Source organism: Echinops telfairi, unplaced genomic scaffold (genome assembly GCF_000313985.2).
Source record: "Echinops telfairi isolate 266 unplaced genomic scaffold, ASM31398v2 ScPeMD7_3533;HRSCAF=4204_1, whole genome shotgun sequence".
NCBI classification, from domain to species: domain Eukaryota; kingdom Metazoa; phylum Chordata; class Mammalia; order Afrosoricida; family Tenrecidae; genus Echinops; species Echinops telfairi.
The window spans coordinates 12,361,703-12,377,007 of record NW_022107432.1 but is presented as its reverse complement, the minus strand read 5'-3'; the positions used below and the strand labels follow the sequence as shown (position 1 = coordinate 12,377,007).

At 46.9% G+C, this 15,305-nt stretch overlaps 1 protein-coding gene and 1 non-coding gene across 4 annotated transcripts in view; one reads left to right on the top strand and one right to left on the bottom strand.

Annotated features, from left to right (window-relative positions):
- Nucleotides 1-615: 615 nt before the first annotated feature.
- Nucleotides 616-778, top strand: LOC115871199. Its single transcript, XR_004047154.1, has one exon. It is a non-coding gene; the product is annotated as a U1 spliceosomal RNA (small nuclear RNA).
- Nucleotides 779-7,877: 7,099 nt separating this feature from the next.
- The window catches only part of GCLC (glutamate-cysteine ligase catalytic subunit), a 47,790-nt gene continuing 40,362 nt past the window's right edge, over nt 7,878-15,305 (bottom strand). Inside the window, exons 9-16 of one of the 3 annotated variants that reach the window (XM_045294825.1) lie at nt 14,813-14,951; nt 14,273-14,385; nt 13,705-13,797; nt 13,354-13,458; nt 10,841-10,922; nt 10,656-10,759; nt 10,446-10,566; nt 7,878-9,243 (exon numbers count right to left, since the gene is read on the bottom strand). In XM_045294825.1, the coding sequence (XP_045150760.1) occupies nt 9,029-9,243; nt 10,446-10,566; nt 10,656-10,759; nt 10,841-10,922; nt 13,354-13,458; nt 13,705-13,797; nt 14,273-14,385; nt 14,813-14,951 (972 nt within the window). In that variant the 3' untranslated portion in view covers nt 7,878-9,028. Of the gene's footprint in view, nt 9,244-10,445; nt 10,567-10,655; nt 10,763-10,840; nt 10,923-13,353; nt 13,459-13,704; nt 13,798-14,272; nt 14,386-14,812; nt 14,952-15,305 lie in introns of all 3 variants that reach the window. The other 2 variants (XM_045294824.1, XM_045294826.1) reach the window with 2 other exon arrangements.

Below are 15,305 nucleotides of genomic sequence, written 5' to 3'. Positions count from 1 at the left end.
TTTTTCATGTCCATCTATATAAGATAGGCAGGATTGTTTACAATCCTGAGGAGAAAACAACAGACCAATGGTTTGGGGGGATCATGGGAGAGGAAGAGGTGGGGGAGAGGGAGCAGGGAGTCAACAAACCCAGGGACAAAGGAACAACATGAGATCAAAAATCAATGGCGAGGAGGGTGTAGAATGCTTGGTGGGGCTTGGTCAAGTGCAATGTGGCTGAGAGGAATTACTGGTGGTTGAATGAAGGTTGAAAATGATAGTGGGACAGGAGGAAAGTAAAAGGAAATAGAGCAGCGGTTCTCAACCTGTGGGTCACAACCCCTTTGGGAGTCGAAAGACCCTTTCTTTCACAGGGTTGTCTAAGACCATCGGAAAACACATATTTCCAATGGTCTTAGGAACCGAGACACCACTCCTCTATCTGTCTCCAGGCGGGTCCACCCACACACAGAGACGCCCACATACTAGTGCCTGGCATGAAGACGTACCCATGCTACACCATGCTTCAAGCAAAATTTCATTTATTTGTACTTAGAAATAAATATTTCACAATATATGATAATATCACTATGCTTTAATTATGTTTTATTTGTAACAATGAAAATACATTTTATGATACTTACCTGGCAGGGGAGATACCATGTTCTTGAAGGTGGTTTTACCAGGGCAAGACTTATCCATTGCACTCTGGATGTGCTGACCTCTGCGATTTCCCCAAATGTGGGAAACTAGATTGCATAATTTGTGGTAGTGGGGGCTGCCTTTGTGCTCTCCTCTGTAAAAAAATACATTTTATGGTTGGGGGTCACCACAACATGAGGAACTGTATGAAAGGGTCACAGCATTAGGAAGGTTGAGAACCACTGCCTTAAGGTATCATTTCTGCACCCATTTTGACTTCAGCCATTGTATTCGGAAGGTGAGTGTCACAGAAGGCCAGGTTATTAGAACAGTGTTCATGCGTTGAGGGGGGCCTTGAACAGAGGCCCAATGTCTGTCTGCTACCTTAATAATTAGCATATAAATGTATGTACATAGACCTAGATCCCTATCATTATGTATTAATATACATAATGTACATGTCTGATTTATAACTCTATTGATGTCTTTTGCTTCCTAGTTCTTTCCTCTAGTTCAGTGGTTCTCAACCTTCCTAATGCCAACAACTCTTTAATATAGTTCCTCATGTTGTGGTGACCCCCCAACCATAAAATTATTTTCATTGCTACTTCATAGCTGTATTTGCTACTGTTATGAATCGTCACGTACATATCTGATATGCAGGATGTATTTTCTTTTTTTTTAAGGTGGTAAGTGCTCATATTTATTAATATATTTAACATTTTTACCTGAAATAAAATATTAATAAATTTTAAGCTTCAAGTTCAAAGGTTAATACTACACATCTTCAAAGATATATATAATGACCAAAGGTTCAGAAAAGTCAAATTATTACTTTCTAGTAAATAGAAACTACATGAAAGTATATATATAATAGGATTTTCCAATAGCAGATAAGCATGACTTAGAACTCTTCTTTTTTTCTTTTTTCTGTATTTCATTTAGATTAAACCAATAATGTTAATCAATTATTGAACCATATTCTTTTTTATGCCACTCTTAACTTTTAGTAACTCTTTTTATTTTTTAAATCATTTTATTAGGGATTAATACAACTCTTATCACAATCCATACATACATCAATTGTGTAAAGCACATTTGTACATTCATTGCCCTCATCATTCTCAAAACATTTACTCTCCACTTAAGCCCCCGGCATTAGGTCCTCATTTTTCCCCTCCCTCCCCGCTCCCCCTCCCTCATGAGCCCTTGATAGTTTATAAATTGGTATTTTGTCATATCTTGCCCTGTCCGACGTCTCCCTTCACCCACTTTTCGGTTGTCTGTCCCCCAGGGAGGAGGTCACATATAGTTCCCTGTAATCGGTTCCCTCTTTCCCACCCACTCTCCCTCTACCCTCCCCGTCTCGCCACCCACACCACTGGTCCTGCAGGGCTCATCCGCCCTGGATTCCCTGTATTTCCAGTTCCCATCTGTATCAGTGTACAGGATGTATTTTCTTTGTTACAATTTAAACACCCTTAAAGCAGAGTGATTAATCCCAAGAACAGTATGTAATTATATATTGTGAAATATTTATCTCTAATGACAAATCAATGACATTTTGTCTTGAAGCATGGTGAGCACGGGTAACAGTCTTCAGGCTGGGTACTTGTATGTGGGCGTCTCTGCATGTGGCGGACCCGCCTGGAGACGGATAGAGGAGTGGTGTCTCGGTTCCTAAGACCAACGGAAATATATGTTTTCCGATGGTCTTAGGCAACCCCTGTGAAAGGGTCTTTCGACTCCCAAAAGGGTTGTGACTCACAGGTTGAGAACCACTGCCTTAAGGGGAGTGTAACAAACATTACCAGGGGCAGGATGGGCAATGTGACATTGTACAGTAACTCCTGAAACCTATAGCAACAATACCTCCATTGTCTTTCAGATCCCTGCCTCAGCAAGAACACTTGTAACTGCTAGGTGACCTAGAACGCTGGTTCCAGCCCTCACCCGGGATTCGAACCAAGACTAAAGCAGCCATGTGCATGCTCAACTAGTTATGCTAAGGATGCCTGATGCCCTTGCTACAGGTTCCAGTTTGAATTCCCATACTCCGACTTGGCCCAGTAGTGTGCATGTTTCCACCCACTGAAAAAGGGATTCAGGGATGAGTTTGTAAAAACATGACTACCCATGACTGCCCAAACCAGAGGTTAACAGCCCTACAAAATCTGTCTTTGTAAGCTTGAAGGGAACCTGCTGCCTGTGGAGTGAGTTTCTCCTCAAGGCTTCTCCTACAGGTCTCCATCTTTAATAAATGGCTTGATACGGAGTTGACTTTTTGGCCACACCCATCTCCAAGGACATGTTCTTGTAGAACTGTCACAGAGGCTGTAAATCTTTGTGGACACAGACCACCAGGTCTTTCTTCCCCAGGGCCCCCAGGCGGGTTTGAACCACCAACCTTTGTTTGGGTCAGTAGTCAAGTTTGAACTATTTCCACCACCGAGGGACCAATGGAATTGGACAATAAGTGGTTTGTATCTGGCTTCTTTCAGTCAACACATTTTGAGACTGGGCTGATGTTGCAGTGTTGTCACCCATTGCTTTTTCTTAACCCATTGTCATATTTCATTTTATAGACTTTGTGGGAAGGGGCCTTAGAAACTAACCAGCCTCCCACTTTACCAAGAAAATACAAGGCCCAAGGAGGGTCTTTCCCAGCCAAGGTGGTCCTCCAAGGTCTCCTTACTGCCAGTCTAGACCTCACCAATTCCCTTCTGACTTAGGCTCTTCTAAATATGAAGTAGCTCATGTTTTCAGAGATGTTTACCGGGCCTGCTGTTTACACTGAAACATACTGGCGAGCAGAAGAGCGCAGCGGGAAGACACCAATAGCTTATCTAGCTAGTGGGAAATGGGGAAGCCTGGTAGCTTAGTGCATTAGGCTGCTAACTACAAGGTCAGCAGTTCTAAATGACTAGCTGCTCCTCAGAAGAAAGCTGAGGCTTTCTACTCCCATAAAGATTTACAGCCTTGGGAAGCCCCTAGGAGCCGTTTAACTCTGCCCTACAGGGTCACTAAGAGTCTGAATTGACTCAATGGTGGTGAGTAATCTAGCTTTAGGCCAACAATTTCTAGCAGTAAACTAGGCCTCTGCAAATCTTGCATTTAGATTTGAAAAGGGGCCTTTATATCCCCAAGTACTCTGAAAGACCCAGGCCCCCCAGGCCCCAGCAGGAGCTACTTGAAAGATACTTCCACTTTTTCTGCTCTGCAACGTTTCATGTCTTAGCCAGCCACATCCTGGGTTTCCACAGGACTCTTGGCTAATTTCACAGCAGGTGGTGGTTTTGAAGGGAGAGGCCAAGGCAAGCTCCCCCAATTCTGCAGGGAAAGCCTCTCTGCCGGTTGAGGTGAACCCAGCTCACTGGAGACCGACTGGGCAGGAAACTAGCCTTCTGGGATAGAATGGGTTACCGACCAGCTAGTGGTGTCCTCCGGGAGTCTGAGGGGCTGGGCTTGGCCACAACTCTTCCAAGGAGCATGACCTGTCTGCTCCTCTCCCCATTTAGCCTTCTGATCAGAAAATGCTGGCGTCCTCAGCTGTTTTGATAGTGATGCTCAAGGAAATTGTGCATATTTTTCTGCCGTGGGAGAAGAGTCCCTTAGCCTGGTTTTCAGTTAAGAGACTAATCCAGCTTAAAAAGAAATCTGAGTTTAAGCCTTGTCTTACAGCATGGTTCTCAACCTTCCTAATGTGCACTGGCAGACCATTCGTGGGAGAATCTGTTTAAAAATGCCTTCTTCCTGTTGCCAGAGATGTGCCCAGAGAAGGCCGATTTATTTAGTACAGTGAATCTTTCAGGACCTACGATTACACGAAGGACTGAAGAAATGGGAGACAATTTGCTTCAGCATTTGCAAAACTCCGCAAAAAAAACCCAACTTTCCTATTTGTGGTTGGCACGCGACCAAAGTAATGATGTTCGTGATTCTGCACAACTTCTAATTTTTATTCGTGGGACGAATGACTATTTCGAAGTTACAGAGGAGCTTGCTTCACAGCAAAGCATCAAAGGAACAACTACAGGAGAGAATATCTATGAAAAGGTTTGCCAAACTGTGAATGGTTTGGAGCTGGACTGGGGAAACTAGCCAGTGTGACAATTGATGGTGCTCCTAGTATGGTGGGTCTAAGAAAGGAGTAATTGCTCGCATTAACCAAGAGATGAACAAAAATATAACCATTCTCATCCAATAGCCATACACTGCCTCATCCACCAACAAGCGCTGTGTAAGTAAACCACTGAAGTGGGACTCTGTTATGAAAATTGTGGTATCTTGTGTTAACTTCATTAGAGCTAATGCACTAAACCACAGACAATTTCAGGAATTTCTGTCTGAGCTAATGTTGCCTATGAAGATGTTATGTACCACACAGAAGCCCATTGGCTGTGTCAAGGGAGAATTTTGAAACATTATTATGACTTGTTTCCACCGATTACAGCTTTTCTGCTTTCAAAAAACAGAGGGGTACCAGAGCTCAATGATGTGGAATGGAAATGGCACCTTGCCTTTCTGACAGATGTAGCAGAATTACTCAACAGTTTCAATGTGCAACTTCAAGGAAAGGGGAAGCTCATCTGTGATATGCAATCACATGTGAAAGCATTTGAAGTAAAATTAGGCCTCCTCATCAGACCAGTGGAGGAACATTTCTGCCATCTCCCCCAACTCAAAATCTGTTAGCGGAAAAACCATTGGTTGCATTCCCAAACAAAATGTGTGGATTCACTGGAAAAGTTGCAAAAGGAGTTCCAATTTAGATTTAAAGAGCTTCTTCTCCATGAACAGGACATACAGCTTTTCCGTAACCCATTTTCTATTGACACCGAAAATGTGAATACAATTTACCAAATGCAACTGGCTGAACTGCAGAATTGTGGCTCTCTGAAAGACGCATTCAAGTCCAGCAGCCTTCCTAAGTTCTACGCATCTCTCCCCTCCGAGACCGCCTGATCTCAGGAACCATGCACGCAAAATGGCAACCATCTTTGGCAGCACTTGTCTGTGAACAGACTTCCAGAATGAAACATCTGAAATCTCCAACCAGTCTAGACTAACTGATGCACACTTGTATTGCTTGTTGCGACAGCAGTGACAAATATGGAACCGGACATTGACCATCTCATTAGCAAAAAGCAGGCCCATAGTTCCCATTGAAATACTGGTAAGTTTGTTGATTTAACTTTACTTGTTCTTCATTTTAAATATTGTATTTGTTCTCATTTTGGTTTTTTACTTCAAATAAGATATGTGCAGTGTGCATAGGATTTTTTTTTTAAACTATAGTCTGGCCCCCCCAACGGTCTGAGGGACAGTGAACTGGCCCTGCTTAAAAAGTTTGAGGACTCCTGGCCTAGGCTGTTGAAATCACCCCTCCCGATATCCTGTCTCTCCCCTCGCTCCTGATGCCAGGCCTTTCCCCCACCTCCCATTACTCTGCAGTCCAGCGTTCATTTGCTGGGTCTCAAATAGATTAAGTCTCCACAGAATGTTTTCTGATCACTAACAAGGATGTAGCTAATCTCGACCTTAGGCACGGTGCTTGGAAAGTGGATTGCCTCTATCCATCTCCGGCCAGCCCATGCAGGGGCAATCTCTTAGGTGCGTCTGTGTGCCCTTGATGGAGGTCACTGTACTTTGGACAGTACAAGGGGCCATAATGTCAAGTCATGCCCTATGAGTCTCACTGATTGCCTTTGTTCAAAGGCCCTGGACCAATCATCTAAGTCCTTGTATCTTCTAACGTACAGGTCCCAGTCATGGTCCCATTCCTGCTTCTGTGGTCCCACTTGTTGACCTAACTTCCCAACCGACTCCTCAAAAACCATTCTCACCTCCCTCATCCAGGTGGTGTGTCTTTGTGTTCTCTTTTGTTGCTAGGTGCCATCGAGTGGTGTCTAACCCATGGGGACCCTCTACTCAACAGATCCGAACACTACACGGTCCTGTGCCAGCCTCACAATCGTTCCTATACCTAAACCCACTGAGGCAGCCACTGTGTCCACTGATATCACGGAGGGCCTTCCTCTCCTTCACTGTCCCTCCAACTTACCAAGCGCGTCCTTATGCAACCTGACAATACAGCCAAAGTATGTCAGGCCAAGTCTTGCCATCCTTATCTTTAGAGCACTCTGGCCGTACTATTAAGGCAAATCTGTTTGTGCTTGTAGCAATTCGTGTTTTCCAGCACGAATCAAATACATTTGATTCTTCTTCGGTCTTCCGTATTCCATGTCCCAATCTCTTTTAACACTCAATAGAGGTTCTTTTTACATATTTGAGATGAGGGTCCATTTGGTAACCTCCAACAGCCTTAAGATGGATTCAATTAACTGAGGGGCAGACAAATGAGAGAAAAGGCTCGTTTCTCAGTGTGGCCCATCCCTGGGGAGCTGGGGGCAAAGCCAGCAGTGGGCCTATGTCAGGAAGGCAGGCCTGCCGTGCCAGCACACACTTCAATGAGACCCCCGGGGTTCCTCAGCACAGGCCTTCAGAAAAGCACTGCTCCTGAAGATCCTTCGGATGAAGAAGCTTGAGCGCCGAGTGAGACAAGTTGATCAAAACTCAAAATGACTGCTCGGTAAGCAAAGCAGTTTTACAGATGTGTGAGAGAATGGGGGTCACAAGGCCTGGTTTGAAACTAGGGCTTGCTGACTGTGTGTCTCCAGCTTGGGCTGCCGTGTGCACACCATGTCGTCATGACCCAGCACCCTTGCAGGGTGGCTCTTTCAGTCCCCTTCAGCCCCGCCCGCCCGGTGTGGTGGATGACTAAGACCAGGTGTCTTCCTCAGCAGCTCCTTTCCAAAAGGGCTGAGGTGAGGGGCCAGATGAGGAGGAAGAGAATCGTTCATTGCATGGGCGAGCTGGGCTAGTTAAAAGCAAAGCACCCCGCGGCAAGACAAGACAAAACAGAGTTAAAGAAACAAAACACCACCACCACCTCTAAATTCTTTCCGTTACAGAATCCACACACATCGGAGACTTCACAATGCCAATCCCGCTCTTTACTTCCTCACAGCACAGACAGCCTGTCAGCCTCCTGAGCGCCTGCTTTACACAAGCCAAGGGCCAACGAGGAGCAGGCAGCCTACAGTGCTGGAAAGTGCACCTAGGACCCGCTGCCCAACCCCGAGTCTGAACACAGCCACGGTTCCCTGGAACAGCTTCACTGCATCTCTTTCTATAGCGTTACAGTTTGAACATGTATGCTTGTCAAGGTGTGCATAATCTACAATACACAGTCATTTCTGAAGCACTTGAGAATTTTAATGGGGGGGTGGGGGGACTTCAACACAGAGTTGTGACAATTATTTAAAACTTAAAATTACTTACAACTGAACCCTCAGGGTCCTGATTCACAAAACTCAGCACATTTCATGATTGATTTCTGAGGTTTGTAGACTACTCCCCCAGCTAAGATTTGGGGCGAATGGCTTTTAGAAAGAACGGTGCCAATGAACTTCCTGGAAACAGAGGTGAATTAACAGCAGTAACGGCGTGCATTTGGCAAATGTCAGTGCATAATCCAAACTCACTGCCCTCGAGTCAGTTCCGAGTCACCTAGGAGGGGCTTCAAAACAGATGGTAGGAAAATGGAAGAGAAAGACCATGGGATTTTCCCCACCAGTTTTTTGAAGCCCCCCCAGACAACAGCAGTCAGAACACATGGAGCCTATAGCACAGCACGGCAGGAATTCTCTCCCCTCTTTTGGTTAAAAACAAAAACATCACTGTCAATCATCAGACTCAGGTGATGGACCATCTCCTTTCTTCCTACAGAATGTGTTGGACCAGCACATTTCAACAGACACGTTCTCTTGACAGGCTTTTCTTTAGCGGTGAAAGCTTGGGGACAAGGTGACCCGCTGTAGAAGCAACATCACAGATAAGGTGTTAGAAAGCCAGCACTTTCCTTGAAACACTTTAATGGGCTTGAGTGTTTTTTATGCAGACAATGGAGATGACTCAAAGAGAATGGACGAGAAACTGTGTTTTCAACAGTGAGGGGTAAGCCTCCACGGATCAGGTCCCTGGGAGGTCTTCAGCAGAACATTTACAGTAAACCTTTCAGCTCTGGAATGCAAAGTATAGTACAACGATCACTACGCATTTATAAAACTGCTTAGACAGTAAGTAGTTCCTCCAGAGGCGAGATTTAGAAAATGTACAAGCTAGTTCACAATGCCTTTAGATACAATGTTATTAAAATACTTCCTTAATCATAAAAATACTTTACTATGTACATGTACACTGTATAAACTCTAGATTGGTCTACTGAAGGGAGCCTCCGAGCCTCCAGCGACTTGGTCTTCATCCCCTCCCCGACGGCAGAGAGTCACGACACTCCGGGCTGCGCTTCAGCAACACCGCAGCGCGTCTCCCTCCCGCAGAACGTCTAGTTGGAAGAAGAGTCTGTTTTATTCCCGCTATATTTTACTTTCCTAAACGATGATCCAAGTAACTCTGGGCATTCACATAATTCAGTTGCAATCTGGTTGCACTTCATCATAAGGCTGTAATTCATTTCATCAGTGATGAGACTGTCTTGCTTGTAGTCCGGATGATTTGCGACAAACTCCCTCATCCACCTGGCAACTGTCATTAGCTCTCCTGGAAAGGAGAGCGGGGAGGGGGTATAAATTAGGACCATGGAAGTTAACAGAGGGCTCGTTTGTCTGAAAAAAAGCGACACTGAGTGACCAGGAGAAACACAACTCTACAGCAGGGTCCATGTGACCTATCAATGTAGCTGCCAGGGCGTGGGGAGAGCGTCAGGCTGCAGGCAGGCAGGGGCAACATGTACAGCCAGGTGCCGTGCTGCCACACGGTGACCCTGCCCGCGTGCACAGGTGCTCCCCTGTGGCCGGAGCCACTGTGAAGACAGAAGCTGGTGTGTGAGGAGGTGTCAGGAGGGCTGTGGAGCTGAGTTCCCCAGAGAGCTCTCGAACAAGTAGGAAGAAAAAATGAAGACAATCAAGAGACCGAGTGGATGGAGGAAAACCTACAGCTCCACCATCTGGAGCAGGGTTGGGGCAGATATAGCCCAGGGGCCATGTGAGCTCTGCCAAATCATCGATCCCAGGCAGCTTCACTCAGCTCACCAAAGAGCAGCTGGCCAGCCGTCCCACTAGGGCTGAGTTAATTAAGGGCTTGGCCAGTCTGGCCCGTAGGGTTGATGTGAGAAGTATCCAGATGGCTCTTGGCCTAAAAAAGGTCCCCAGCCCGGGTTTAGTGGGTGGTGGGTCTACAGCCATTCGCTGGGACTCCAAGACGTGGGTGCCATCATTGTGGCTATTGCTGCTAGCAACCGTGAGGGGTCACCTTGTGCAAGCCCTGCGTTAGAAGCTGTAAATGTCATCTGAAGACCCAGAGAGGAGGGTTCTAGAACAGCCCCTGGGTGAGAAAGGCAGGCGAAAGGACAGAACAGGATAGTTCCAGAGCAGTAATTACTACCCGAGAAAAGGACTTAGTCCATGATTTAAACATGCCCAAGACGAGACACAGCAAACACAGGGCAGCATGGATGACAGGTAACCCCGACACTGGATTTCATGGTCGAAGATGCCATCGATTCTAGATGCACCTTTCACTTTATCAACCAGTGAGGAGAAGAAGAAAAAAAGGCCTGCTTATTATCTAACTGCAGTGGCCAAAGATGACAGAGTGTGTCCAATCACAGACATGTTAAACCAGGACAAAATGGGCGTCAGTAAAACACAGCATCCTGTAAATGCGGGCTTTCAAGTAACCTGAGTGTTGTGAGATCCCAGCCATAACCAAGAGATAGAAAAGAAAGGGGAAGGGGACCCTACCAGACGCCCTCTTCTTAATGAGCTTCAGGTAGTTCAGAATACTGCATCTGGTGTCCACATCCACTTCCATGTTTTCAAGGTAGGAGTTCAGAATTGGGATTAGCCCAGGAAACACCCCTTCCTACAAAGAAACAGCAGTTATTAGCTCCCTGCCAGGGGTGCTGACTGGGAGGTGAGCTGTGGGGAGGGGGATGGGGAGCAGGCCCCTACCTTCCCGTTGATGATGGTGTCGATGCTCATTAGGGTGTACTCCTCCTGGGCCAGCTCAGGGCTGCTCTGGGCCTTGCCACAGCTGTCCACCACCGCGTTGCCACCTGCTGAAGAGAGGGGAGAGGAGCTAACAGTGTCCGGCTTGCAGCACACACTAAGCCTAGAGATCCAAGAGAATGCAATACCTTTGCAAATGTCTTTCCTGAAGTAGAACAATCCCCGTAAGACAGCATCTCGTTTCTGCGCAACTTTCATGTTTTCGTCCACCTGAGGGAGAAGAGTGACCCCGGCTCCATCAACATGGTCTTGACCACACACAGCAGTGGCAGTGCCTTTGTCCTGCTGCAGTCGGCCTCCCCGAGAACCCCACTCCCTTCCAATGTCTGGTCGCCAGGACAGACTTCAACTTTCACGTGGGGCCTTTTTAGTGACAACGGAGGAATTCTAAGAGAAGCTTACTAACAAAGACATATTTTTGTGAAGAACACCTACATTTCAGAGCACTTCTGTGATTGTATCGTGCTTGAAGGGTGCTTGAAGGGAAGGGATGTGCCTGGCCACAGCACGGTGACCAAAGGTCCCGGGGAAAAAGAACCACAGAGCAGGGCTAGAACCCAGCTCTCCCAACGTCGGACCTGTCACCAGTGCTCTTCCCATCATGCCCCTGGGGTCCCAGTGCCTCGCTTTGGTGACGGAAGGGAGCGGAGAGAGGCAACAGGCTGCTGGAGTGAGGGATGAGGTTGGCAGACGGTGGGGCCAGGCTCGTGGTCCTCCGTGGGCAGAGAGCGGCTGCTAGTGGTCTCTGCAGGGAGCCTGTGGCCATGCCAACTGACCAACACAAATTTTTTTACTTTTCGGTGAATTCTTCATTTTGCCAATGAATTTTAAGACCCTCACAGTGGAACTTTTAAGCTTTTTCACTGTAATCCCTCGTTTTTTCCCCTATAATGAAATCCTAGGTGGAACACCTCAATACATGAAACCAGTAGGTATCATTAGAGGTTCAAGTTGAAGTCAGTTACGTGGCACCAAGTCTCAGGAACTTAGTTTTTCCCTCAAATACATTAATTATTTTTTACAGACCCTTATAAAAAATGGGCATTTTTAGGAGCACTTCAACTAACAGTCTAAAACTCCACCATGGTTCCAAACACCCCTTTTCATTTATGAAAACATTTGTTTGCCCTTCTTAGCCTTGATAAAATGTCTGCTTTTAAAAAGTACATTCTAGAATTAAAAAAAAAATTTCAACATTGGAAAAAAAATAAGTACATTCAAAAGATATGGAAAAAATAATCTATAACTTATCAAGTGTTCGTGAGGGAGGGTGGGCAGGGGAGGGAGGCGGAAGAAATGGGGAGCCGATATCAGGGGCTCAAGTGGGAAGAGAATGCTTTGAAAATTATAATGGTGGCATATGTGCAAATGTGCTTGACACACTGGAGGAATGTATGGATTGTGATAAGAGATGTAAGAGCCCCCAATAAAAATTTTTTTCGTACATTTTATTATTGCACTCAATTCTGAAATTGTGTATCTAACTGTTTAGGTTCATTTATTTTCCATCTTTTGTTTTCAGAGAAAACCACTTAGCTATGGGTTTCCCTCCCTGTATCACTTTGCCAACACCTCACTTGCCTGTTCTCTCTGACCCAGGCTGTGGTTGTCAGTTCTGCCTTCTTCTTTCATCTAAAAGCTATTTGGAAAAACCGTTTTACTCCCAGGTGTTACATTTCTCTTGGACAGCTTTCTGCAGGGCTTTGATGGGAAGGTGGCCTGGCCGGCCGTCTCCTTTCAGGAAGTGAAGGCTTTCCCTTGTGGTGAATCGGCTTTGTTGTGTAGCTGGACTGACATCTTGTCCTCACTGGTAAAGTGTGCCTGCTGTTCTTCCTGTGGGCCCCTGGCCACCTGTCAGTTCTGACTCAGCGGCTCCACTGAAGGGGCAGAGGGCTCCTCCTGGTGGCCGAGGCTGCAGCTCTCCACAGGGGTAGACAGCCTCACCTCCCGACTGTGTGTGTGTGTGCACAGCGCCAGGGCACAAATTAAATACACAGCAGAGGTCAAATACAGTGGTTTGGCGTTTGCTGACTCGGTGTCCGTTAGAGTGACTAGCGAGCACCGAGGACACTTAGTACAAAATCTGCTGTCACACCCGGCTCCTTTGCCAGGAAAACGACCCCAAAAAGCTCCTTTCCCCCACCTCTGCGGAGCCAGGGGCTCATCAACTCCCACCTGAGGCTCTGATCACCTGAAATCACCAACTTCATCCAGAAAACAACGCTGGTGTCCAACAGAGAGAGCTTGCCCTGCATTCCAGCAGCCAAACCCCTCCCTCCGCCGCCCAATTTCCCTATTGTGGTCACAATGGGGACTTCTGGGAGACAGACTCATCTGTGAGACTCACTCTGATCACCTTGAACAGAAAGGCTCTAGATATAAGTGGTTGTTCAAATCCAACCCTAAAACTCTCTGGAGCGGACCGAATAACCAGCTCCTGTTATCGACCCCGGCCCCAGGCGTCTCCACCTGCACTACTCTACAGCTTAGGCTGAAAATCAAAGCTGCATCAATAAGGAGGCGGGTGGAGCACTCCATTTCAAAGCGTTCCATTTGTTCAAATGGAACAGATGCTCCATAGAGAGGATCACACACAGATCTGCAGATGTCCCCGGCACCGCGACGATGGACTACATCTTACCTTTGACAGCGGGATGAGAAAGTCCAGCTTGTAAGAAAGGATCACTCTGGTGAGCAGTACCACAAACACCACATACGCCGAGTTCTCAAAGTCTGTCAGCTGGACCTAGACGGGCAGAGATGTGGCGGCTCAGCCGGGGCCCTTCTCCGAGTCAGGCCCCTCGGCCTCTCCTTCCTGAGCCGTCTGGAAGCTCTCCACCCACATCTATTCAGAGCTCAACCCTGCATGGCTTTTGGACTTGCTTTCGACCTGCATCTCCTTGGCTTTTCCTGTTTCCCACTGCAGCCGAGAGCCCTCTGACCACAGGAGGGGCTTCTTCTGGGCCAGCTCCAGCCAATGCCTGTATCTTACCTCCATGGGCCGGAATTCTACTCTCCACCCAATATCCGAGTTTGGAGGAGGGGGCTTAAACCTCATCGTCTGCCAATTTGTGGACTGAATATTCTACAATGAAGAGAGCAGAGATGCAATCAATGGTCCACACCTCCAGGAAATATGAAGACGGTCTGGCATTTAACTGGGAAGGCTTCAATGCCCACACCACGTGCTCTTCCAGTCACAACTACAAAGAGGTACAGTTTTGCTGTCTTGGAGTGTGTCCCACTAGGAAGACACGACAGCAAGCTTTTAACAAAAGCCAGGTGGCGCGTCGGCAGCACTGACGCAAGGGCTTGTGTGATGTCGTGGGGCACGTGCTTGAAATGCACATCACTTGGCAAACAAAATACAAAACAGAAATGAAGTGTTAGACCTGAGAAACAACCTGCAAAAAGCGTAAAGTAAGGCCACTTGAAAGCAACTGTTAACTTCTCTCTCCTCTTCTGCGCAAAGGGAATGAAAGGCCCTGGAGCCTCCTGCACCGTCCCTTCATCAGGCCTTGGTTTACGAGGTAAAAGTGCATCTGAAACAGAGGTGATACCTCAAAATGGTCAGACTCGTTGGCATCATCCAGGTGTATCTTCTCCTCAAACAGAGTCAGTGGGTCTCTAATAAAGAGGTGAGCAACATGCTGGGCCAGGAGATGGTCAATGCCTGCAAGGACAAATCACACGAGACTCACTCCACAGCGGGAGATGCCAAAGCTCTAGAAGCCCAGCAAGGAAGCAAGACAGAGCTCAGGAGGCTTGAACAAGGGGCATCTAGACAGGTGGGCAACAGCTGGCTTGCTCGGTGCGCTTGCCTCACCCAGGACTTTGTGCCCCGGGCACTGGGGCATGTGCGTTTCCCTCACTACTTACACAGGCCCGCTGGGGCACTGGTGTGGACCTAGACTCAGCTAAGAGTCAAGAAGCTCTCACAGTATCTGGAACTTGGAACTTCAGGGACCAGCAGCCCCTAAGGAAAGTTACAGACATCACACTAAAAACAGAAACCAGAGCAGGAGTCAGCGACCGACGCGCACAGGAGCCGCGAAGGCCACAGGCGTAAAGCAAATCTAGACGTCGGGCCAAGCGCTCACCTTCCCGCCGTAGCTGCTCGTAGATCTCTTTATCGATCGTCAAGTCGATATCATTGTATTTCTCCCCACACTTGGACAGGTAACTGTCAATTGAATCGTAGCGGGATTTACTGATCCTATAGCTGTTGTTCTTCAGCGGCTTAAAAAAAAAAAAGAAAGCCTTATAAAGGGATTTGAGGGGGAAAATAACGCCATAAATAATTATATTTAAATGATAAATATTTTTATACACGATAATCGAAAATGTCCAACCATGACCTAAGATACGGATTACATTAGGAAAATAAACGGCAAGGTCAAAAGTTGGGGGGGGGGAATCATTAACATAAAACAAAGCTCTCAAGAGGATTTATCCTTTACAGTTTATTTCTCTTAGAACAATTACAGAGATGAGAGCAATGGCACAGCCTTGGCGGGCCACATAATACGGTGCTCGTATCACTATATAAGGGGCCCCATGCCTACAGGTAGGTATTCATTGACTGGGAGTGTA